Raw genomic sequence first — 23866 nt, forward strand, 5'->3', positions numbered from 1 at the left:
ATTTATTTTCAAATGTATTAAGGATTATTTGTACGTACAATGTATGTTGATGTACCTTACATAACCAAATGAGCCAATATTGCAAAACACACATAATTAACTATTAACATTTTTTAAATTAACTGAGTTTACTTTGATGACTTGCACTGAATTGAATCAGCCAGGGATGCATAGTCCGGACAGTAGCTGCTGATAGCCAGCCTCAAACACACTTCCAAATGTTCATCAGTCATGGTGGAACGGTATTTGGACTTAATGATCTTCATGTAAGAAAAGGCTGACTCACATAAATAAGTGGAGCCGAATAATGCAGTAAAAGAGAAAGCACATTTCCTCATGTTAGGGTACTTTTCCTCCGTGACTAAGTTCCAGAACTGTCCATGAGCTCTCGACTTCAGTTCAATGTCGGTTTGTAGAGTCAAAATCTCATCTTCCACTCCAGAAGAGTTCATGTGAAACAGTGATGCAATGTTTGATGCGAGTGAATCAACCTCAACATCTTCACTTAACACCATGCGAATGAAAACGCACATCTGGGCTGTGTCACTCACATCCGTAGATTCGTCCAACTGCAGTGAGAAAAATTCACAATTTCTGATGTCCGTCCACATTTGCTGGGTTAAATCCTCGGCCATGGCATCACAGCGACGTGTAACTGTATGTCTTGACAACTGCAGAGCTTTGATTGAAGATAATATCTCTGCCTTATTTTTAAAGTCCCGGAACAATGAGTCAGCTGCTTCAACGAATGCCTCTTTTACCATCTCTCCGTCTTGGAAGGACTTCTTGTTTTTAACAATGGCGTGACACACCCGGAACGATGCTTCGGTGGCCGCCTTCGCTTTTGAAATATGTTGTGTGAAAAATGACTGCTGTCTTGTCAACTGGGATTTTAGTTCATTCACCTTTCTCTTTCTTAGCTCGCTTTTCGGCGGGAAGTCGTTTTCGTATCTTTCATGAACAGTCCGAAAATGCCGCTCCACATTTCCCTTCTTTGGTACTGCGATGATAGAATGGCATATGAGGCAAACGCACTTCGAAAATGACATTGTGAAAAAAAAGTCCACATCCCATTCCGTATGGAAGTGATATGTTTATGCCTTTTTACTTGGTCCAGCTCCTTCACTCATTTTAGTGACCATAAACTTTAGCGAGGGCTTAAAATCTGACACAATTCGCCGACTAGCTTAGCACTTTGCGTAGTTGTTTACGCATGAGCGGTGACCTAAAGGTCAAAGTTCAGTTGTTATCTGACTGGTTGTCCTGTATGTCAATCAAGTAACGGGGATGGATGATAGGCTGACATCGTAAATTCTGCTGCACTTAGAGCCGTTGTTTGATTTGATTGGTCACCAGAATGGCAACATTCAGTTGTCATCTGAATGGCTGCCTTGTATATTAATCAAGTGACGGCATTGATGCTAGGATGATATATTTTTAATGTCACGCCGCAATCGACCAGTACCACCTCCGCGATCGACCGGTAGATCGCGATCGACTTAATGAGCACCCCTGCTCTAAACAGTCCGTAGGTGTGAAAGTTGTTGTTTTGTCTAAACTGCAATTGACTGGCAACCAGAGCAAGGTATACCCTGAAGTCAGTTGGAATAATTTCCAGCTCAGTGATAAGACTAATTAGCATAGAAATCATAGAAAATGAATTCAACTAAATCCAGCTTGTTGTATTAGAAGCTGGTGTACCTAATGTTGTGGCCTTTTTGAAGCGAGACAATAACAAGAAAAGTAAAGGGAGACCTTGCAAGCCACTCGATGAGGGCACAGTTTACCAAAGCCAAGAGGAGGCTGGATTCGTCGAAGAAGTGTTACAACATCTAGATGTTTAATTCTTCCCCTAAATGAACAGAAAATATGAAATCATGGGAGCAAGAAAATAGCTACGAGTTGACATGAAGGTCGCATTATTAACAAAAGTCATACTTGGCCTCCGGGTCGTACTCCGACCAAATTCTCTTGAATTCATCCAGGTGGTGTGGACCAAGAATGGACCAATCCCGTGTCAAATAGTCAAAGTTGTCCATGATGACGGCCACAAACAAGTTGATAATCTGAAGGATAAAAAAAAAATATGCGCAGTAAGATAACAGTTTCATGCTAAGGCTAATGCAATTCCACCGAAGGTACAACACGTCGTATAAAATAAATACCAAAAAGGCGCAGAGCATATAGAAGGTGATGAAGTAAACAATTGCAAATCCACTGCCACATGTCATCTCCTCCCCGGGGTTGTAGTCCGACTCGGGGTCGCACAGCTTTCCCGGCATGCAGGCCAACATGATCTCTTGCCACGCCTCTCCAGTGGCACATCTGGGAACACAATATCAACGACACGCAATCATGATTTGAAAACTTTTGTGAAGGTGAGAAAGTTGATCCTGTATTGTAAATCTTACACACCTGAAGAGGAGGAGCACGGCCTGAGGGAAGGTCTGGAAGTTATTGTTTCTGTTGATGTGCGTGCCATCCACCATCGCAATTTTCCCAAAAACCTAACAGAGGTTTATTAAGTCCATCAGTGTAAGAAGAAAAAAAAAATGGTGGTGGTATGATGTTTTGGTAGCAACCTGCATCCCGATGACAGCATAGATGAAGAACAGCATAGCTATCAAAAGAGCGACGTACGGAAGAGCCTACAAGAAATAAAAAGAGAGTAAGAATAACACAAAAGCAAATAAAAAAAATGCAACTCTTCATCTATTGCTTGAGTCAGCGGACTTTGAGTGACTTGTTTAAAATAATTCACACACGTTGACAGGTATGGACAAGTTAGAGTCAGTGTAATACATAGATAAAACTATATACATAAACAAAAATAATGCATCAAATAAAAACATGCAATACAAACACAAATTCAAAATATTTAGATCATACTCTAACAAATAAATTTAGACTTCTATACCCGTCAATGGCAGTGAACGTTAACTTATCCAAGATCTCACCTGGAAAGATTTGATGAAGGTCCAAAGAAGAGTGCGGATGCCCTCCCCTCTGCTGAGCAGCTTGACGAGCCGCATGACTCGAAAGAGACGGAAGAAAGTGATGGAGATGCGGGCGCTGTCCTCCGTGTTCTGGGAAGAAAACGTTCCAAAGTCAGAGGCAGGCGTGGCCGCAGCACGGGGAACCCGGGACCCCTGACGGTGCAGGGCGGGATGAGAAGTTGTGAACTCAGGTGCAGAAACATAGAAGCTGGGAGAGCAACACTGCATGTTGTCATGGTAATTTGAAAGAGATTTTTTTTATGGCCACGTTTCCACCAAACAATACAGTTGGTTTGATTAGTTCTCTGTCAAACATTAGTTTGACTTCAACTCACCGGACTTTTTGGCGCCTACCTTTGTGGTAGCAAACAGTTGCGTGGTACAGTTTTGTAGTTGGAAGATGGAGCTACAATCTGGACTGACTGTTGATTGGCCAACACAGAGCTGTCATTTCGAGGGAGTTTTAACCAAATTCTACTCTCATGGCATCGGAACATGCAAAAGTCTATCACTATCTTACGCTAATGCAGTGGTAAAGTTATAAGTTGGTAAGTTAGCCTTCTTGCGATGTGTGATGATTGATGTCTTGTAAAATTGCTTCACTGCACGCATGTGTAAATTTAAAATGTTTACAGTATAAAAAGAATGAAATAGATACAAAAAACCATGGACAAATTGTGAGTATAGCAGTATAACTGATTGCGCTGCGTGACCATGTATTCTGAGGGTGTTTTTTTTTTTTTTTCTATAAATACAGTGAATTCTGTCTAGAAAATAAAATTAGTTTTTGTTTCTTATTTAGCACATTGTATTAATTTTCTCATTGATAAATTGATTGCAATGCTTTGTGACAATGTCATGTTATTTTTATCAGTGTATTGGAACCTTTATTAAGCCAACACACGTACTATTTTACATTAGAAAAATGTCGAAGAGTTCTCCCCCCCCGCCCAAATTCACATAAAGCAAATATTGTCTACTTAAATAATTGTGATCTTGTTTCAATTTTGTCACTTACACGACATGAAATCAGTCTCTCTTTTGTTGAACACAAAGCGATTTTTCAATTATCGTATGAGGTATGAATGGCGACAGGTCAAAATTTCCGGACTAGTGGAAGATATAATTGTTCATCCTGTCACTATACAGCTACAAAAAAAACCCCAGACAGATCAGGTTAGAAGTAAATTGTACTGCTTCATGAAAACGAGGCAATATTTTGTATTTGGTGAAAAGCAGTGGAACTGCAGCTCATACGTTTCTGTCAGCCCTTGTCCAAAGCACTGTCAGCAGTGGTGTCACTGCAGTGACCTACAAGGAGAGGAAGCAAGGAGGCAGGCATGCTGGAGAAAACCTTGCCATACTTGACAGGACACGTCCGCACAAGCATGGCACCCTCACTCCAGAGTCACTGCATGCAGAGTCACAGTGGGACCAACCCGAAAAACGGGTCGGCCAGGAGGTTGCTAGGTCAGAACTGGGTGACCTCATCCCAGGAATGGGGAGGGGGCGGGGGGGAGTCATCCATGAGTAACTACCCCACATAAGTGCGAGGGAGAAACCATGTAAGAGGTGTCAACACCACAAACGTGAGAAGCTGGTCCATGAAACCAGCTGCCACCTCACGCGGAAGACACGCGGCGCCACGTTTGAGTGACACACGCTCCTTATAGAAACAACGATTTCCCCCCCAAAAAATTTTAAAAATATTCTAGAGGATATATGGGCAAAACAAACAAGAAGAGAGGAAATCAAAAGACAGGAAATGAAATCCTTAGTATGAAAACAGAAAAATGAATTAAGATAAGAACAGAAACCTAAGAAACAAATATATGCAAAAACCCTAAGAAGAGGGGGTTGGAGGTGGAGCATCTTACCCCCAGTTCATCCACCTGAGGAGTCTCTGTTGGCTTTAAAATCAAAGACCTGTATTAATGACTTAATCAGAGCCTGACGGTCCCACACACATTGACCTAATAAACACTTACACATGTACAAAATGATTCAACACTATTATGTTTTATGTGACAGAGACAGAACAGAGTCACCACTGGCCTGGGACGTAGCGTGTAAACTGACAGGACTAAGAGGACGGGACGGACAACATTCTGGGAGCACTATGGAAAACTGGCACACCACGAGATTGTATTCTATGTGGGACTGAATCAGAGCAGGTCACAAAGACAAACATGGGAATCACTTAAAACCGTGAACCTGGCACACAACTTTATCACCCCGCTGGAACAACCTACAACTATAGTGGGACTGACATGAGATGACCTGAAGCATTCATGTCAAGATCCAGTAAAAATATTACCGAAGCAGTGACTTTGATTTGATTCATGGATCTATTAAGAAACATTCAGCGGCCACCACATCGAACATCCTGCAATCCAGTTGGATTCAACAAAAGAGCTGTGGCAATAATTATGCCTTTACAAACACAACACTGCTCAGTTTTGATTGACACTATCTGAGAGGGATTTATTAAAATGCATTTTTCTCCCGCATATATTCACGATTTGCGGATTGTATTTATCTATATTTTTGGGGATTGCAAGAGTTAAAGTTAGCAGTACAATTGGGACCATCTTGTGGCATCCTGATACCAAGTGATACTCTCATAGTGAGTTGAACCACTTTATTTAGACAAAAGTAGTGCTTTTTTTATCATCTTTTGGCATTTGTAGGAATTTATTAACCTTTGTGGGGACGATGTTAATTATTCGCTGATTTGCTCTGTTCTGATTGTATTCTGTATCATACTCAGCTAAATAAAATATGACTAGTATGTCAGTTTGAGTGATTGCAGGTCTTGGTCACATAGCAACCGTGAAAAAAAAAAGGGAAGATAATGGTACTACTCAAGTATCACTTTCAATTGTTTAATACAGGACTGACGAGACGCACTTCTACAACACAGTACTTGTTGTCCATTAAGTATTTGACAGTATTTATGTAATGTTCCAATTTTAGGCTGCTGTGTCACGATGTGGAAGAGCATTTTCAGTTTTGCTGCGTTCTGCATAAAACGCAAAGGGGAGTCAATAAATACATTTTGAGGGTTGTTTGGGTGTCTTTGTACGGGCAAACATCACCTCATTGGTTGTCATTACTATTCTGCAGGTGTACCTAATGTTTTGGCCAATGAATGCACTTTTGAACAGTACTGTATACAAAACATCTCTACGCATCTTAAATGGAATTTGCTGTTGTGAAGAAAATGACAGTTTGCAGAGTCCAAGAAAGTCGATAATTATTACGTACAGAAACACTCACGCAAGACCCACACTCATACGCAGTCAATATATGCAATTCATGCCATAAAGAGGTAGTATTCGGCGAGCACTGGTTCAAACAGTCCGGGTGCAAAATAAAAACATCAACAGTGGTGAGCTCGAACCTGACGTAGGCCTCGGATCAAACAAAGCAAACAAATCAATAAATGAACAGCAAAAATACCCTCCAGACAGACGTGGCTTCATTCATAACTTTCAGGACAATGACTCAAATCTGTCTGTGTGAGGAGCAGACAATTTTACGTTTCGCTTGAGGAGGTTCTTTAGGTAATCCCGGCCACGACATCCATGGAGCATGCATCCAGCATCCCCAACTTGCTGTGAAGAAGCACTGCATGACACTAGGGCTGAACAATTACAAATCAAATTGTGATTTTTTCTTCCTCCCTCAATATTGCGATTTAATATATGATTATTTTTTTTCAAGGTCATTTATCTCTCCATTTATTTCTTTAATTAATCAACATGAAAGACAGTTTGTCTACTTCAATTACAGTTGTTAACATACTCAACAAATTGATGTGCAGTGCGTCAACTCGGTTTTATTAACTTCAAAAAGAATTTGCATACTTTGAAAGCCAAATACACACACTGTACCATATTAAGTGTACATCTTTAGCACATCATGTCAAAACAAAACACTCTGCCCAAGTTACCACTGGGCCTTGCAAACCAACACTGCAGGAGTGTGGTGCTTGTGAGAACTTTTGAGAATTGTTTTGAAGAAAAAAGCCTGTAAAGACGACACCGTTAACTTTAGATCAAGGATCAAAGAAAGCTATTAGACCAGTTTTTGATTTAAAATAAACTTAATATTTGGTGATTTACATTAATTACAATATATTATTCAAGTAAGTACATGTTACAAGCTTCAGAAAAAAAATAGTTGAAATATGTGCTTCATCGCAATTACAGATTTTTTTGCGATTAATTAGTTAAAAAATGTAATCGCTTAACAACACTAATATATATTATCTATCTATCTATCTATATATCTATATGAAATCCTTAAAGCCTGCTGACCAACCACAATGAAGACATCACCACGCCCCCAACCTCAAATTACAGCCTTTGCCATTTGACAATTGCATTCTACTACACTGGGTCAATTGTTCAGCCCTAACGCACACGCAATGAAAAGCAACCGGTCAAGTCAAAGCAATGCAGCAAACTCATGCATGTGCCCCGCAGCGAGTCTGCAATGGAGCGGGGCGTTGTCACACGGCAGGGAGAGAGAGAGAGAAAGGAGAAGGACGGGAAGAGATCTTGGGACAGAGAGGAGAAACTGGGCGGAACTTGTGAAAGGAGAGGGGCAGAAGGATGGGGACCAGTGAGGAGCCACCGAGGTTTTCATGCACCTGACTGGGGTCTACACACCTGCGCTACACATGAGTTCCATTGTGAGCTTTAAGAGCTCACTACAGGAAGACAGAACAAAACACAGACAATCACTCACAGAGACACAAAGACAAGATCAGCAAAGAACCTCAAACTCAGCTCATTTAGTCTCAAACGACACAAGTCACCCCACTCTTACCTGTGAAGAAATGCTCAAAACTGTTATTGATGCATTCAGCTGTAGCTTGACTCACTTTTATTTATTGTATCGCTCCAAATATTACCTTACCAACAACCACATTAGGCACACCTTCACATTCTAATGATATCCAAGGCTGTGTAAAAAAAAAAAAAAAATCTATCTACAAAATATACATGCAGATTTTATTTTCATTTATGATTTGTGCAGACGGGTGCATCACAGAGCTTAACTTTCTGAAGGATAAACATTCTGCAGCTTTTGATTTGAGAGCCATTCTGTCTGGAGGTTACGTTTGAAGGATGTGGCGAGGAGAGGGAAGGAAGGAGAAAAGAAGGACAAACGGCACAAAAACTGACCGGAGGGGAATGGAGCGGGTGGCCAAGGGCCATCTGGGAGAGGCGGGAACATGGAGAAGATGTAAGCTAATGATGTTAGCTGACGCTTCCCAGCATGCATTTGGAGAGGTCACAAACATAAAGTCATGACTAGAATGCATTGCGACAAGCGACTAGTGAATAAATACAGTGGGCACATGGAAGTCATCATTTTGAAGAAAGGCAATACCGTATAACTATAACTAAAACCTAAAAGGAGAAAGCACTACTCATCAAATGTAAAGTACCATTGATGGCTTTTTAAGTTTACAAGAGTTCATTGTTTAAATTTTTGTACAGCGGTGTTTTGAGATAGGGGTTCATTCTTTTTGTGTGACCACGCTTGTAACTTGAAATATTTGCATCTCAGATCGTCTTTACCCATTAAAAAAAAAAAAAAAATAGAAATGCTATTAACACATTCTAGACTCCCTCAAAATAAAAAAAAATACAGCATTTTTTTGTAATGTTTTTTTCAATAAGAAAATTAGTAATCTATAATGTTGGAATTAATAAAAACATGCAGTTCTGGCAGTATTTAATAAAGAATTAAACAGCGTTTGCCATATTTTTGCATTTCACTTCAATGGACATCGGGTTGCTCGATTTGGTGTGTGCACTTTGGCCACTAGGGGGCAGAGTACAAAGGCACACATGCAGACGTATATCACAACTGACTCAGAAGTCTACCGTAATATTAGTCATTTTTCTCAAAGGCTATAAAATATATGCATGTGAGTAAGATGCCTGTCTGAATAGTTACTTAAAACACTACGGCACCGAAGTTATTCATTAGCCTGTCGGTGACGTTTTGCATTGGTAACCTTAAACTGAGCACGCTGTCCCAAGGCAAAGGTATGAGGTTGTTTTAAATACACAACTTTGTTTGAGGTTTAATTTGCTGATTGAAGTGATTTGAATGAGTTAGCTGTCGCAATCCAATTGTTATATGTCAAATTTTTGCTTGCAAGTCACAGCAAAAAAATAAATAAATACACTAATCGATGAATCCAAGCTCGAAGAACTTGAGAGTTGGGTGACACGTAAGTCAAAACACTGCTGTATATGATTTGGGATGGCAGTCTAGTAACGTTTCTGAAACACTTTGTACGACAGTTGAGTTCATTGTGTTACTTTTATTATACCCACATTCCAATTGATAATGTTAAAAATTAAATGTTTAAACATTAAATAATTATGCAGTTTTTAAAAGTTGTATTATGGCAAAAGTTCAACCTTTGGATCTGATGAATTCAATTTCTGTTATTTCTTGTCAACAAAATGACTTGAAAACGTCAACAAATCCAGCCATTTGAAGTAGACATTTTTGACTACTGGTATGTTTGACTACCAAGGGTCCACTGTATCTGTTTTCAAACCTCATCACCTTTTAAATCAGCCACGAGACAAAACTGCACGATGCAGTCTTATTCGACCATACACACACACACACACGCACACACACAAAACAATAAACACATGCAACGCGAGCCACAGAAAAGTATAAAAAAAATTGCCTCACAGGAATTGTCACAAAAGCCCTTGTGAAATTAACGTCATGTTCCAGCACACAAGCTACACAAAGCGCACACTAACATACAAACTTCACACATTAAACTAACACACTATGCATGCAGAACAATAAATCACCAAAACTTGAAATAATCCTTTGTACACTCGTGCAGACATAAAATGACGGAACATGACATGAAATATGTCTCCAAAAAACAAAACAAAAAAAAAACCAAACAAACAGCACTGCAGTTCAGAAAAGAGCACTCAGAATGAGGGACGGGGGAGCAGGTTGGTGGGCGGGGCTTGGGGGTGCACCTTCCACACCTAAGTCAACTAATGGGGCCTGCAAATGGGAAACCTCTTCTGCTATTTTAGTTTAATTGGAAATACAAAAAGGAGTATTAGGGTCACATCCAAGGAAAAAATATATATAGCGAGGACTAAGTCATATATGAGAATAAAGTTGAAATATTGTGGACATTTGCAGTAAACTGATAAAAACATGAAATATGTTGTCAGATAGGAACAGATAAAAGAACTACACACACACACTAAACTCTTTTGTTTTAAAAACTACTGGAAGATATTAGAATGAATATGTATTACGGCATTAATAATTGCCAATTTATTATTAACATTCACAAATTACAAAATCATTCTCATAATTAAAAAAAATAATAATAATGTTCATCTTGTGACATTTGGAGTACAATAGAGTACACCATTATTAGTTTAAGATCATACGTTCATGAATTTTCCCAAAGTGTGACCTTAATACGTCAGGTGATTATAGCAAAGTACGAACTATTTTTTTTATTTATTTTTTTCATAACTCGCTTTCTTACAAATATAACTGACCAACTCACTGACTTAGAATTACAAGTAACCAATTCCGAATCTAAAAACTTGCTTTGGGGTTCTGCCGATAAAGTTGTTCTTAACAGAAGGGCACACACAAACAAAATTGTCTTTCATTGTCATACTTGCCTCTACAAGTTTCTATGGAAAGAAAATGAACAAGAGGAAGAATTAGACAAGTGGAATAGAAAAAAACGGGCCCTCATTGCACAGCAAAAGAAGTCATCATCAATTGTGTTATCAGTTCGCCAACACATTTGGAGAATCTGGAGCAAGGCAGTAAAAAAGCAGACAGAGAAGAACTTTTGAAAAAGAAAAGGACAGTCAAACTGAAGCTTGACATAAAATGCCTTTTAGAAATTAATTTAAGGCCTAAATTAAGCGTAGAAAGATGGATTTGCATAAAATTGAGGAATTGTGTTGATATTTCTTATTTCATGTGAAGATTTGTGCTTTTGCTTTACTGTACAAATTAGTAAAACGCCTCACTCTGCCTCAAAAGTGGTTGATTTGTTTCAAGGGCAAGACTTAGCACACTTCCAGTAAAGCTTCAGTTCGACCTGCGAGTCAGAGTAAAGTCGTACTTACATTCACTTCAGTGATCGCAATATCGACGACGCTACCGACGACAATTAAGGCATCAAATGTGTTCCAAGCATCAGCGAAATAGTGCTGCAGTCAATGCGCAACATGAAGTTGGGAGGGACGGAGAAATGAATGGCGGCGGGGAACAAGTCAAATGATTGGATTATGTGACAGGATGAGTTGAAGAGAGAAAAAAAAACAGAGGAAGAGAAGAAACATTAGGCAGAATCCGAAACAAGGCAAAGGTTGAAATCCGAATGGACTGGAGCCGCACTGGCGGGATACAGGAAGACATCAGAGGAATTCAGAGAGCGACGGGAGTCGGTACAAATCTTACACTTTACTTACGTCGATCTCACTGAGAACAATGTCAACTATGCTGCCAATCACAACCAGGGCGTCGAACACATTCCAGGCGTCTCCAAAATAGCCCTGAGTGCGGTTGAGCGAGCGTTCGCCGAGTTGGGTGTCAGACCAAAAACAATAAGTCTTCATTTGCCCTCACAGTCACACATCTAACATCAATAGGTCAATATTGGCTTTCGAAATAAATGTATTGGAACGCTCACAAGCTGTAAAAACGCTTAGCACCCCGGTGACAAATAATTGCATCCTCAAATGGACAATTTGGTGAGATGTACAACAGCTTTTTATGTCTAACTGAAATCATTAAACTCATGTTTAAAGAAGGGGTTTACTCAATTAGTTACTAGTTGACTTTACTACTCCATTTTTTAAAGCTTAAAGGGGAAGTCATCCCAAAAATAATAATTGCAATAAAATGCATCTTCACTCATCTAAACGTGGTATTCCGATTAATTTTGCATTTGCGGAAGATGAGTTAAGCAGCAAAATCCACCCCTTTTTTTGCAATTGCAGGTGGCGGCCATTTTGTTACTTGCTGTCGACTGAAAATGACATCCCAGTTGCTCAGGTAACGCCCGATCACGGTTCACCTGTTTTCTGAAGCTGAGCCATGAATGATCGTTAGCTGAACCCTGAACAACTGTGATGAGATTTTCAGTCGAAAGACATTATCAATGACATCATCGCATTATATTGTAATTGACTGCAAACGTTTTTTTTGTCTTTCAACCCCTTGCATTGTATTATTAGCGTTGCATGCATTTAAACACTGAGGCCACTGCACCCCACACACACACACACTCTTACTAGCATCCTGTCCTTCTTGGCAACAAAGAGCTGATGTCCAGGCAGGTCAAGGGCAACGAAAAAAAACCCCACTAACATAAATTGTTCAATATATTATCATTTGATTATTTATGTCCGCACATTCAATTTGTGTTGCAGAAAGAGTGGCGCAGAGAAAAGCCATTTATGGGCCAACTCACCCTGGGTTTAAAAGCAATGAGCTTGAGAACCATTTCCACAGTGAAAACAGCGGTGAAGACCATGTTGAGGATGTCCATGACATAGTTAAACAGCGCCGACTGGCCGTAGTGCTGCAGGAGGCACAGTGAAAACATTTTAGTTGGAAGGCCGGAACATTTCGATTCAGTGTACATTGTAAGCCTGACTTCCCAATGTTCCATTTTGTTTGAACTGGCAGACTGCATTTAAATGACGATTAAAACCACATCATTTCTGCTGGTTCCGCAGTCATGATTGCGCAATGTTACCACGCGAGTCATTCAGCAAATGAAGTGACGTATTATATCCACAGTACATTGACTTGTCTTACCTGTACAGCCAAGCAGAGTGTGTTTAGCATGATGAGTACAAACATGATGTACTCAAAGCCTGTGGAGTTGACCACATACCAGAATTTGTACTGGTAAGGGTTCTTGGGGATGTATCGCCTCAGCGGACGGGCCTTCAGCGCATACTCCACACACTGACGCTGCAGAGAAACACATCAGCAACAATATTTCATTCCTTCTAATAAAACACTGGATTCAAATCTTGGAACAAGAAACACTTGCTGTCACTGACCTGGTTCTTGTCAAGTTCACAGTTTTTATACTCCTTCTCTCCTTGCTCTTGAAACGTGACGATCACAAAACCGACAAAGATGTTCATCATGAAGAAGGCGATGATGATGATGTAGATGATGAAGAAGATGGAAATCTCCACGCGGTAGTTGTAAATGGGCCCGAGGTTCTCCCTGTTGGAGTCGATTGCCTTGTATAGTAACCTGAGAGCACAAGGCGGGAAAATGTTTCATCAGTACTTTCTTTCTGAATCAATTCATAGAATTCCTGAACTATTTCATATCACGGCAGAGCGAAATACTGTACATGCACACTAATGCTACGGCAGTAGAGTGCATGTCATGTGATCCACCGATTGGTCGTGACTTCACTGAGTGAGTCTGCGCGTCGCCCATTACGTGCTGTTGTAAGGCTGTCATGGAGTAGGTGTGAAAAGAGTCTCACGCTGGCCAGCCTTCGAAGGTAGACACAGTGAAGAGCGCCATCATGGCCATTAGCACGTTGTCAAAGTTGAAGTCGCTGTTGTGCCACATTCGTTTGTGGATGGTGGGCTGGTTCACATCACCGTCCTTGTACAGGATGTACGTGCCTCTGAAAAAGCAAACAAGTCACAGGGCATAAGTCGTCAACTAGGATGGCTAAATCGCCGTGCCGGTACAAGAGGATGAAAACCAACTTGCACTCTGCTGGACTGGACTTGGCTTCGTCTGTGCAGCGATAGAACTTTCCCTATGGAGGAAAACAACATAATGCACGATTTAACATCGGTCAGATGCTCTCAGCTTCCTTTCGTAAGCCCAGTGCTGACCTTGAAGAGCTGCACTCCGATGCAGGCAAACATGAATTGGAGAAGAGTGGTGACAATCATGATGTTGCCGATGGTTCTGATGGCTACAAACACACACTGCACCACGTGCTGTTGGAAAGAGAGATGCAGATATTTAGACACGCGACACGCCAGACGAAAACTAGCATCAATTCCGTACCTTCAGGCCTTTGGCTCGATTGATGGCTCTCAAGGGTCTCAGGACACGAAGGACCCTGAGAATCTTCACCACTGATATAGCAGATGACCTGTGTGATGAAAATGCACATCGTGTTATAGATTTTAAATAAGAGATAGACGATAGATAGCGCCCGAGATGAGTGAGTCCCGTTGTCAAAATTATTATGAATAATTATTATTACTCAAGTAATATTTCTATATATGCCAGCAATGTATAGTAACAGGCAGAACAATTAAATGCTCTTTCATTAGATGGCAGAAGGTCAAATTAACCCGTGCATCCACCTGCTGCCATTCATACAACAGAATGACAGCTTTGTGTTCGCTAAACATACTCAGATTTTACACTAAGTAAATACATTTGTGTGTAAATTCATACGGGATCTCATTTTCCTCATTATACATACTTTGTGACATTTTTCTTTTGTGCTTTTCAGTGAGATTCTTCTAATGTAAAATATGTGAATTGGATCAATAAATGTTTTGAAACACTACTCTAGATTCTTGGTGCCAAGTGCAAGTGTAGTGCAAAGTGCAGTCTAACTGTGTGCATAGGTGGAGTTTACGTTCTTGTGGTAATTTTGTAAATGGCCGCAATTAGAAATGTGCGTTTGCGCCGTTGTGGGAGTGAACACCGCACACTTGATTTCAACCAATCAAAGTGGTGTAAAAACGGGTGGAATTTTATTTTTTGTGTCAGGGCAAGTCTAGTCTAACGTATTTGGGATTGCGGTGCACCTCAATGGGTGTTCCGGCGCTCAGAGCTGCCATGCCCCCGACGCGCATGATAATTTGGCAACAGAAAGCAGACTCTGCTTGCGTCTCCATTTTCATCTCAAGGCAAGTCTAGTTTAGCGTGTTCGAGAATTTGGTGGACGTGCTATGCCTCACTGTGTCCAGGTGCTTTTTCGATGAGAGAAATTTATTAAGGGAGGCCTTGATCTGTACTGACGCAGATTTATGTATTTTCAAAATCAACACTTATATAAAGAATTAAAAATAATCTAGTATATTCAAGGTGTGACACTTCTTCATTGATGAATACAATTTTAGGAATGGATTGGATTGATAGGTAGATATGTGAGAAGATAAATAGATAAGATATTCGTTTATTCATACTCACTGGATGCCAAAGGAGACTAAAGACACTCCCACAACTAACAAGTCGAGAAGGTTGAAGTAATTTCTGCAGAAAGCTCCTTTATGGAGAAAAGCTCCATATGTCGTCATCTGAAGAGAAGGCACATGATATCAGGGGAGCAAGTGACAAAGGAAAACACGACACAAACACAATCAGAATTCAACATACACACCTTATTACACACACACACACTCCCTTTCCAACACACCACCATGCGTAGTATCTCACGCTCAGACATAAAGTACACATAATGCAAACATGTTCAATAGAAATCATATACAGTCTATTATGCTCATTCAAATTAACACATTATATCATATTATTATTTTGAAAAACACACACACACGCACACTTATCCACACTCTTGTAGTTCACTCTGATTGAGGGTGGCGATCTGAGAGCGGTGAAAAAAGGGGGCTAAAATCTACCGTCGCCACCCCCACGGCCCTTGATGACATGAATGTAGTAGTAAGTCATTCATTTCTCAATCTACTATGGCAAGAAAACATGCATTTTGTTGCCATGGCGTCAGCAATATAGTTACTCCCTGCAAGAGCTCCAGTGGTCGAGATTGGAAAGTGAACATGAACTTACTGTCACATTCATGCGGACCGTTCTCTTAAAGCCCATTTCTATCATGTTCTTTAATAGCACCCAATGTAGGGAAGGCGGCTCCCGATTAGAAAACAAGCAGAGAAGAAAAACCAGCCAAAATGACTATCTTCAAATCATAAAAGTGAAGGATTAATTCTCAGAGTGCATGTAAAAAGTGGAGTCCCCACACAGTGAGACACCAAGCGCTAACGGAGAGCGTTGGGGAATTTGAGGGTCAAATAGAAGTGGCCTGCGTTGTGTCCAAATGACCGCAGAGACGAGTCCACCTTTCAATGCACTCAGTCCGGGTGAGCGGACTGAACCATGCTGCAACATGGCTGATTTTGCCCCCTCTTTTTATGGGTCTGAAAAGCAGTGTGCACTAGGGGTTGAACGACTTCAGATTTTTCGGAGTTGACACTAAGGGTAGAAATCAATTCATCGATGATGTTGTCGATTCATTTTTCAGTTGCTGCGAGTGCACTGACTCGCTTTCCTCGGCAGCACTGGCCCCACCCCCGACTTGTTCATCCAATCACATTCAGATGCCTTCATGGCCTCGCACAGTCGGAACTTGAACAACTATAACGTGAGTTCCCGAACACATTTGCAGGATCGCTATTTAGTGCAGCGAATAATACTCATACTGACTAAAATAAAAAAATAAATCAATTAAAAAAGGAGTCAATGTTCTGCAAGAATGTACAGTAGCAAACCTGTTTTTAATTGTTAATAGATACGACTGTCTGCGAGACCAGGAAGGTATCGGAGTGTGATTTGTGATTAGACGCTTCAGTCAGTTGGTGGATTAAATGGAAGGAGGAAGAAAAGCTTGCCGTGTGTCAGTGGGATTGAGCAAAACACTAGTCGTTAACCACAACAGATAAAAACATTGCGCACCTCAGAACGCGGCCGCCATGCTGGAGGTCAACGCATTGTTTTTTCCTGTGCTTATTGAGAGTTTCAAAAGATACATTTGATAGCCAACGTGAAAAGAAAATGGTGCATTACTTTGGAGTGGTTGGCTTCAACATTACAGGTGAGATGGTAAGTCAGATTTCAATGCTCACCAATTTGGAATCAGGGCGAGAAGACTTATCAAGGAAAAGATGGAGATTGTGACTTTCATGAATATCGAAAATCTGATCTCATGTTGTTGAAGGGAAGCTTTTTGATGTGATTGGGCGATGAGGGATGTTAGATTTGTGTGAGGATCGTAGTTCTTTATGATGGCCGCTTGGTTATCATGTCATGTCTTTTTTTTTTAATCTTCTTGCATAAGTGGAGAATGGACAATTTTTTACACAGCTGATTAACTGATTATTATAATACAAAAAAAATGTTAAAAAAAAAAATATATGAAGACGAGTCGTCCAACCAGTCTTTCCGGTTCAAGCCTAGCTTATGCTCTGGATCCGGACTTCCAATGACATGACCAAAATCTATCGTTCGCCATTTGTTTTTAAAGTAAAAGCGTAATTGATCTTCCACCACAACTTGTCTTCATTTTTGTCATGGGCGTTTGCAAGTGACCGTGCTGGTGGTTTTGTTCTTTGCGAAACATTTCTCCGTTTGGCGACCGACCAACCTTTTAATTTCAGCAAGAATTCCGTGTTAATGCCCAAACATGTGATTGCCGATTAAAGTAATAATCGACTTTGTGCAGCGGTTCAACCCCTAGTCTGTGCAGGAGGCATGGCGTTAGCTTTGACTGGAGTTGACTTTGCGTTTGATTGCCAATCCCCAGCTCCTCCAAAATAAATGAAAAAAATCCCCTCTGACTCAACTTCAGCCAATGCTTGAAAAATGCCCGAGCAACGCTTCAAGACTGGTTGCATTTCCCAAAGATTTGACATCATCTGCAACCTTTTCACGCCGATTTTTTTTCCCAGCCATGATGTGACACCCATGGTAGTAGAATGTAATGTTTGATGTTATGTTTCCTTCCCCCAAGTTCTCTCTTGCATTTGTGTTACTGCTGTGCAAGTAACCAGTCCAATAATACAATATGGTTCTATCTTTAAAAGAGGTGCCATGAAGCAAAAAAGTAAATAGGAGAAAGGAAACAAACAAGCCAGGTTAAACTGAGTGGCGGGTGACACACAAGGAGAGAATGCAGCAAGGCTCTCGTTGTCACTTAAGGGGTTACCTTCAATATGATCTCAAATGTAAACATACTAGTGAAGACATAATCTGCATAGCCTAGGACCTGGAAGGCAACCACATGTGTGCAGGGTTATTGGGTGGGTGGTTAGTACAGCACGAACAGGGGACACAGGACATTTACCTTCAAAACGATCTCAACAGTAAAGATAGCCGTGAAAGCATAGTCAAAGTAACCAAGTATCTGCAAAAAGCAACGTAGATGTTTAACAAAGACAGTTCAATGAGCAGCTTTATACATCATTAGAAAACAAGATTAATTGTTCCAATTTTTTTTTAAATTTATTTTTACTTTGAAATTTGGAAGAATTTATTTTTTGGTAAAGACTAGACGGCTTCTTGTATGCAGTGACTTAACGGAGCATAACCGCAGTATTTTTAAGGATTACAGTGGAACCTTTAAAGTACAATTGTGACTAAAAGTCTCAGAAAAATGCAGTGTAGGGTTGCACAAAACCGCTGCCTTTCATGTTTAACAAGCTCAAAGGAAAAAGGTTGTAAATGTTTGCCTTTTTTGGCTTTTGGCAACACTTACCATATTTGTCGGCCTATAAGTCGTTCCAGAGAATAAATTGCACCAGTGCAAAAAAAAACAAACAAACAATGCATCACTGGGAGGGAAAAAAAACATATATAAAGGTGCCATGGAGGCCTTGAAATTTGCGGCATCTACAGTAACTGCATACTAAATATAAAAGTTGGCGGTAATGCACTAAAAGGATTTGCCAACCGTCAAAAGAAAGTACAACAAAGAAATGGATTTACAGCTCCAAAAGGTGCAATAACTGACCAGGATTCTACCTTTGACCAAACTGCGATGCAAAATTCTAGTTAAGGTAAACCATTTTCATCTAAAAAGAAAAGCGTAGTTAAAAGTGAAAGTTTCAAATCGGAACTCGTCCGCTGCCACACAAATATTTTACATGGAAAGTGGAACACTGTTGTACAGTCCCCACACACATCACTGCAAGTCGTTGAAGTTGTCTTTTATTTTTTTTAATTATTATTATTGCTTTTTCATTTTACCTAGGCATTTAATTTATTTTTAAACTTCAGTGACAGTGATGGTTCCTTAAAAGATAATTCATTATTTTTCCAGCCATCATTTTATTTGTGACATCTTTCCAAATCTAAACCAATCAGACTTTTCAGATCAGCATTTAATAATCAATCGGGTTTGAACTTCAAAGGTTCCACTGTAGATTTACCGATTTCTGCGGGTAAAACATACACTGTATGGACAAAAATATTGAGCCATCCCATTAAATTGACTTGAAACATGGTAATAGACATCTTGTGGATTTTTGTTATGGATTCCAATAAACCCCTTTAAGAGTACAGTTTGAATTAGTAGATTAGTAACCCTTTAACTACTGACAAAACATTCCTCATTTTGACGTAGGAAGTACTAGCACTGTCAATTTACAGAAGTACACTGACAACAAAATAATCCTGATGGGATACAAGGCCTTAGTTCCTCCTGAATCTTAATTCATATAATTTTGTTATTGTTAGTGGGACTGGTCTGTGGAAGCCCTTTTCTGTTCCTCGCAGTGCACATCATTGTCCATAAGACATATTTGGGGTGGAAAAGCTTTACGTTCACTTCTAACAGACGGCAAACGGCTGCAATATTTTTGTCCATGTAGCGTCATCAACCTTGTACAGCACTTTGAAAAGAACACAAAAACGTACCAGTGCATTTGCTGTTTTACCTGGAAAAAAAATAATCTTACCTTATGAAATAGGATGTTCATGTCAGAGTATCAAAGTAAATGTACCAAAAAATATCAAAAGTAAAAAATAAATAAATAAAAATATTAGATCGAGCGCTACATTAAGTATTTTCCATATAATTCAATTACATTTTGTAACCACATTTTTTAAGTTCAGATGTATTTTTAATGAGCGCAATTCTATATATGAGCAGGTTTAGTACAAAGCGCCTTAAGAGGCCCCACACATTAATTTATTTAAAAAAATGTTCTGTTCTAAATTTAGGTTTCCTACAAATAATTGTAATGCATACGACATTTATTTTTTTAAAAATACTTTCCTAAAATGATGAGCTCATAAGTTTGCACTTAGTAAAATTAAGAACCAGTGGCTTTTTGGAGTATTGCCACCTCTCACAGGGCGACACTTATGTGTGAGTAGGGGTGGGCAATTAATTGAAATTTATTTGTGATTTCTAGTTTGGCTCCTCATGATCATAAAATTGTAGAAAGTCAATTCTTGCCAAATGGCGTGGAGAGTGTGTGCAAGTTCCTATTGCTGTGTGAACGTACCCTGAATCCACCGTATTGCGTGTAACAAGCGTGTGACATATATCTCTTCTGCTTTTCCTGAGCTTGCTTTAAGATATTTACTGACAAACCAGTCGGAATTTACTTAAAAAGGAAGCACACAGCAAAAAGAAGAACGAACGCATTGTATATTTAACCACATCTACTTCATTTTGGAAAACATCACTCGCTTATTGGTCGCAATCAATTGGAAAACCCCATTGATGAGCTGGCACAAATTAGTATTAGTCATCGTGGGAGGGATTTGTAGCGTCACACACAAATGCTGTGGTAACATATACAGAAATGAAATGTAATGATCTCCATGGGTATATATTTCTTATAATGTGAAAAAGCAGCTTAGATTCAATGAAATTCATACAGCAGGACTTTTTTTTATATTAATATATTATTATTTCCATTTGTCTGGTTGTTCTTTGAAGTTATATTTAAAGTTGAGTTTTGATAATTGAATAAGTATTTTAAAATCAATGAATCGTATTTACTGATCGTGATTTCAGTATCAATTTAAATAATTGTCATTCTACATTTTTTGCAAAATCGCCCAGCCCTATCGGTGATTGAGTGATTTCATGTGGTCGGAGTGAGCAGACTTACAATATTACGAGCGGAAAAGTTGCGGATGGGATCCTCTGCGGCGAGCGAGACGGAGCTGAGCATGATGAACACCAGGATGAGGTTGGTGAAGATGTGGTGATTGATGAGCTTGTGGCAAAACACACGAACTCTGCAAGACACATCGGACGCATCAATATGTGTGGATGGTAATCATAAGGAAAGCAGTGTGTGTGTGTGTGTTCAAGTGTCTCTTACGGGTTAGTGTTGCTGAAGATAAAAAAGGCACTTCCTTCTGGGATCGGCGTGATCTTCTCCTTCTTGACCAAATCGGAGATAGCCGGTCGAGGTCCTGCTGGGACTTCCGGGTCTTCCTCCTCTGCTGCGGTGTCGTCATTATCCTCTTCTTCATCCTAAAAGTTCGTATGTGCAAACTCTTCAGAGTGCAACTTTGCAAAAACAGTGCTTTACAATTGTAAAGCTGAATTGTTTTGATGTTGCATACCTTCTCATCTTTCTCATCCTTTTTGTCCCTGGAACAGATAGAAATTATGTCAATTTCTTACAAGACAACCGTGCCTTGAGAAAGTAGTTTAATTTTTTTTCTGTGATTTTGCTTGATACTCAAAACATCTCAAATCTTTCCATGTCAAAATGAATGAAAATGATGTCAATCCATTGCAGCTGCACCCACAAAATATAAAAAAAAAAAATCAATCACTAAGAAAAATGACAGCCTTGTTGTATTATCGTTCTAAATGTGCTGCTTCACCAATGGTGCCCATCAGTCGCATTTTGCATTGTTTGCGATTTTGTAGTTAAACCATGTAGTCGTTTTAAATACACAACATGTAATTCTCCTTGTTTAATGCTGACTTTGGCGGTAAATTTTAACTGATTGTGACAGTGAACAGCTTGAAGCCTTTTCATTTAACCATTATTCTCTTTTGCCAAACAGCTGCTTTGATTAGAGTAGTTCACTGCCACCATACAAAGCCCGCAAGTAAAAGAAAAAAAAAATCTCATGGCTGGATACATGAAAGTATTTTTTTTTCCCCGCGCCAAACACATTAACAGAACATTTGCTCATTGATTCAAAGTAGCACCATGCCAGACTTTTAATGAAATTTGCTCACAGGTCCACTGGCCTGTAATAATGAGGATAATAGCATATTGCGTCTCGCCTATTTTAGTTTTGCATAATGTGTCATTTGTACAATAAATGGGCAGTCACATATTCATCTCAAAATGCCATTAGCCCAGCTTTTACCCTTTCTTATCTCCTTCATCTGTGTTGAGAGACTCTGCATCTGCCAAGTTGTCCACAGCAATAGCTAAGAAGACATTCAGTAGGATGTCTGAGGAAGTCTTCAGTAAAGGGACAGTGCTTTAATCAGGTTCAGTCGTTGAATGTAAGTGAATTGAACATGAACGAGGATACAGTTTCCGCAAATAAAGAGGATGATGAAGTAAAAGCATAAAATCATCCCAGAAGAGGAAGGGCCCCCGTACGCCATGATGCCATCATACATGACAGCATTCCAGTCTTCTCCGGTCAAGATCTAAAAAGAGAAAAGTGTGAGTCCACAGTGGTGATTCCATTTCCATCCAAGATTTTTTTTAAAACCCAAATATGAATTTCAAGGTCAGGTCTGTGAATACCTGAAAGACGGTGAGAAGCGCTTGTGGAAAGTTGTCAAAGGTGCTCCTCTTGGTTTGGGTCTCGTCGAAATTGAACTTTCCGCCAAACACCTGCATGCCAAGCAGGGAGAAGATGATGATGAAGAGGAAGAGCAGCAGCAGCAGGGAAGCGATGGACTTCATGGAGTTGAGGAGAGAAGCCACCAGGTTGCTGAGTGACTGCCAGTGGCTGGAAAAAAAACAAACAAACAAAAAAAAAAAAATCGAGATGAGTGTTGGAGTGAAAAGCAAACCAGAATGCATTTTTGTGGTCTAGCAAGTCTGTCTGTGGCACAGTAGGTTGCCTTGAGAGATTTATAATCCCTATCTATCTCTAATGACAGGAAGCTCAATTAAATGTTCTTCCACTAGAGGGCACCAGATACGGTAAAACTTTTCATCCACCTGTTGCCATTCATTCATACAACACACCCGGAACATCATCAGAATACAAAATGCATGTGTGGATGCTGTGGTAGGCGGCACGGTGGACGACTGGTTAGCACGTCGGCCTTACAGAGGTCTAGGGTTCGATTCCTGTGTGGAGTTTGCATGTTTTCCCCATGCTGGCGTGGGTTTTCTCCGGGTACTCCGGTTTCCTCCCACATTACAAAGCCATGCATGGAAGGTTAATTGGATACTCCAGATTGTCCCTGGTTGTGATTGTGAGCGTGAGTGGTTGTTCGTCTATGTGGGTGGAAAAAATTCCAGAGTGTACCCCGCCTACTGCGCGCTGGTATACGCGGACCCTCCTGAGGGTAAGCGGCTTGGATAATGGACGGATGGATGGACTCTGCGGTCTTACCGCGTGACCTTGAAAATCCTCAACAGTCGCACGCAGCGGAACACGGAGATCCCGAGAGGCGACATGATCTCCAGCTCCACCAGAATGGTCTCGGTAATCCCCCCACACACCACAAAGCAGTCGAAGCGGTTGAAGAGTGAAACAAAGTAGGCCTGCAGGCCGAGACTGTACATCTTCACCAACATCTCACAAGTGAACAGGGCGAGCAGCACTTTGTTGGCCACATCTGGAAGCCAAGCACAAATTAGTGGTTCAATTCAGCAGAAAAAAAATACACTGATCTGGAGCGCAGTGTTGTGCGTACCCTGCACTTGTGTGAGCCACAAAGGTTGGTTGTCGTGCTCTGATGATATGGTGAGAGTGTTGAGGAAAACAAGGATGATGACCAGCCAATAGAAAGGCACCGATTTGACAGCCAACCGGCACTTCCTGCGACAGAATCTGTTCCAGCGGCGCCAGCGCCGACTGCAGGGGGGGGGGGGCAAACGTTAAGTGGA

General features: G+C 40.3%; 1 protein-coding gene across 11 annotated transcripts in view; it reads right to left on the minus strand.

The window, feature by feature from the left end:
• Positions 1-23866, minus strand: part of cacna1da (calcium voltage-gated channel subunit alpha1 Da) — a 66205-nt gene that overhangs the window by 11363 nt on the left and 30976 nt on the right. For 6 of the 11 annotated variants that reach the window (XM_088308600.1, XM_088308603.1, XM_088308602.1 and 3 more), the window contains 25 exons: positions 23674-23834; positions 23370-23595; positions 22547-22754; positions 22326-22446; positions 22155-22242; positions 21390-21417; positions 21143-21297; positions 20927-21056; positions 18148-18207; positions 18010-18069; positions 15249-15355; positions 14106-14193; positions 13928-14035; positions 13796-13848; positions 13564-13710; positions 13121-13322; positions 12870-13028; positions 12520-12630; positions 11171-11254; positions 2958-3086; positions 2583-2648; positions 2416-2507; positions 2166-2325; positions 1939-2066; positions 1756-1852 (listed from right to left, as the gene is read on the minus strand). In XM_088308600.1, the coding sequence (XP_088164726.1) occupies positions 1756-1852; positions 1939-2066; positions 2166-2325; positions 2416-2507; positions 2583-2648; positions 2958-3086; positions 11171-11254; positions 12520-12630; positions 12870-13028; positions 13121-13322; positions 13564-13710; positions 13796-13848; positions 13928-14035; positions 14106-14193; positions 15249-15355; positions 18010-18069; positions 18148-18207; positions 20927-21056; positions 21143-21297; positions 21390-21417; positions 22155-22242; positions 22326-22446; positions 22547-22754; positions 23370-23595; positions 23674-23834 (2968 nt within the window). Of the gene's footprint in view, positions 1-1755; positions 1853-1938; positions 2067-2165; positions 2326-2415; positions 2508-2582; positions 2649-2957; positions 3087-4873; positions 4907-11170; positions 11255-12519; positions 12631-12869; positions 13029-13120; positions 13323-13563; positions 13711-13795; positions 13849-13927; positions 14036-14105; positions 14194-15248; positions 15356-18009; positions 18070-18147; positions 18208-20926; positions 21057-21142; positions 21298-21389; positions 21418-22154; positions 22243-22325; positions 22447-22546; positions 22755-23369; positions 23596-23673; positions 23835-23866 lie in introns of all 11 variants that reach the window. The other 5 variants (XM_088308606.1, XM_088308598.1, XM_088308604.1 and 2 more) reach the window with 4 other exon arrangements.

Source organism: Idiotropiscis lumnitzeri, chromosome 11, assembly GCF_059441095.1.
Source record: "Idiotropiscis lumnitzeri isolate Australia: NSW breed Sydney's pygmy pipehorse chromosome 11, RoL_Ilum_1.0, whole genome shotgun sequence".
NCBI lineage: Eukaryota > Metazoa > Chordata > Actinopteri > Syngnathiformes > Syngnathidae > Idiotropiscis > Idiotropiscis lumnitzeri.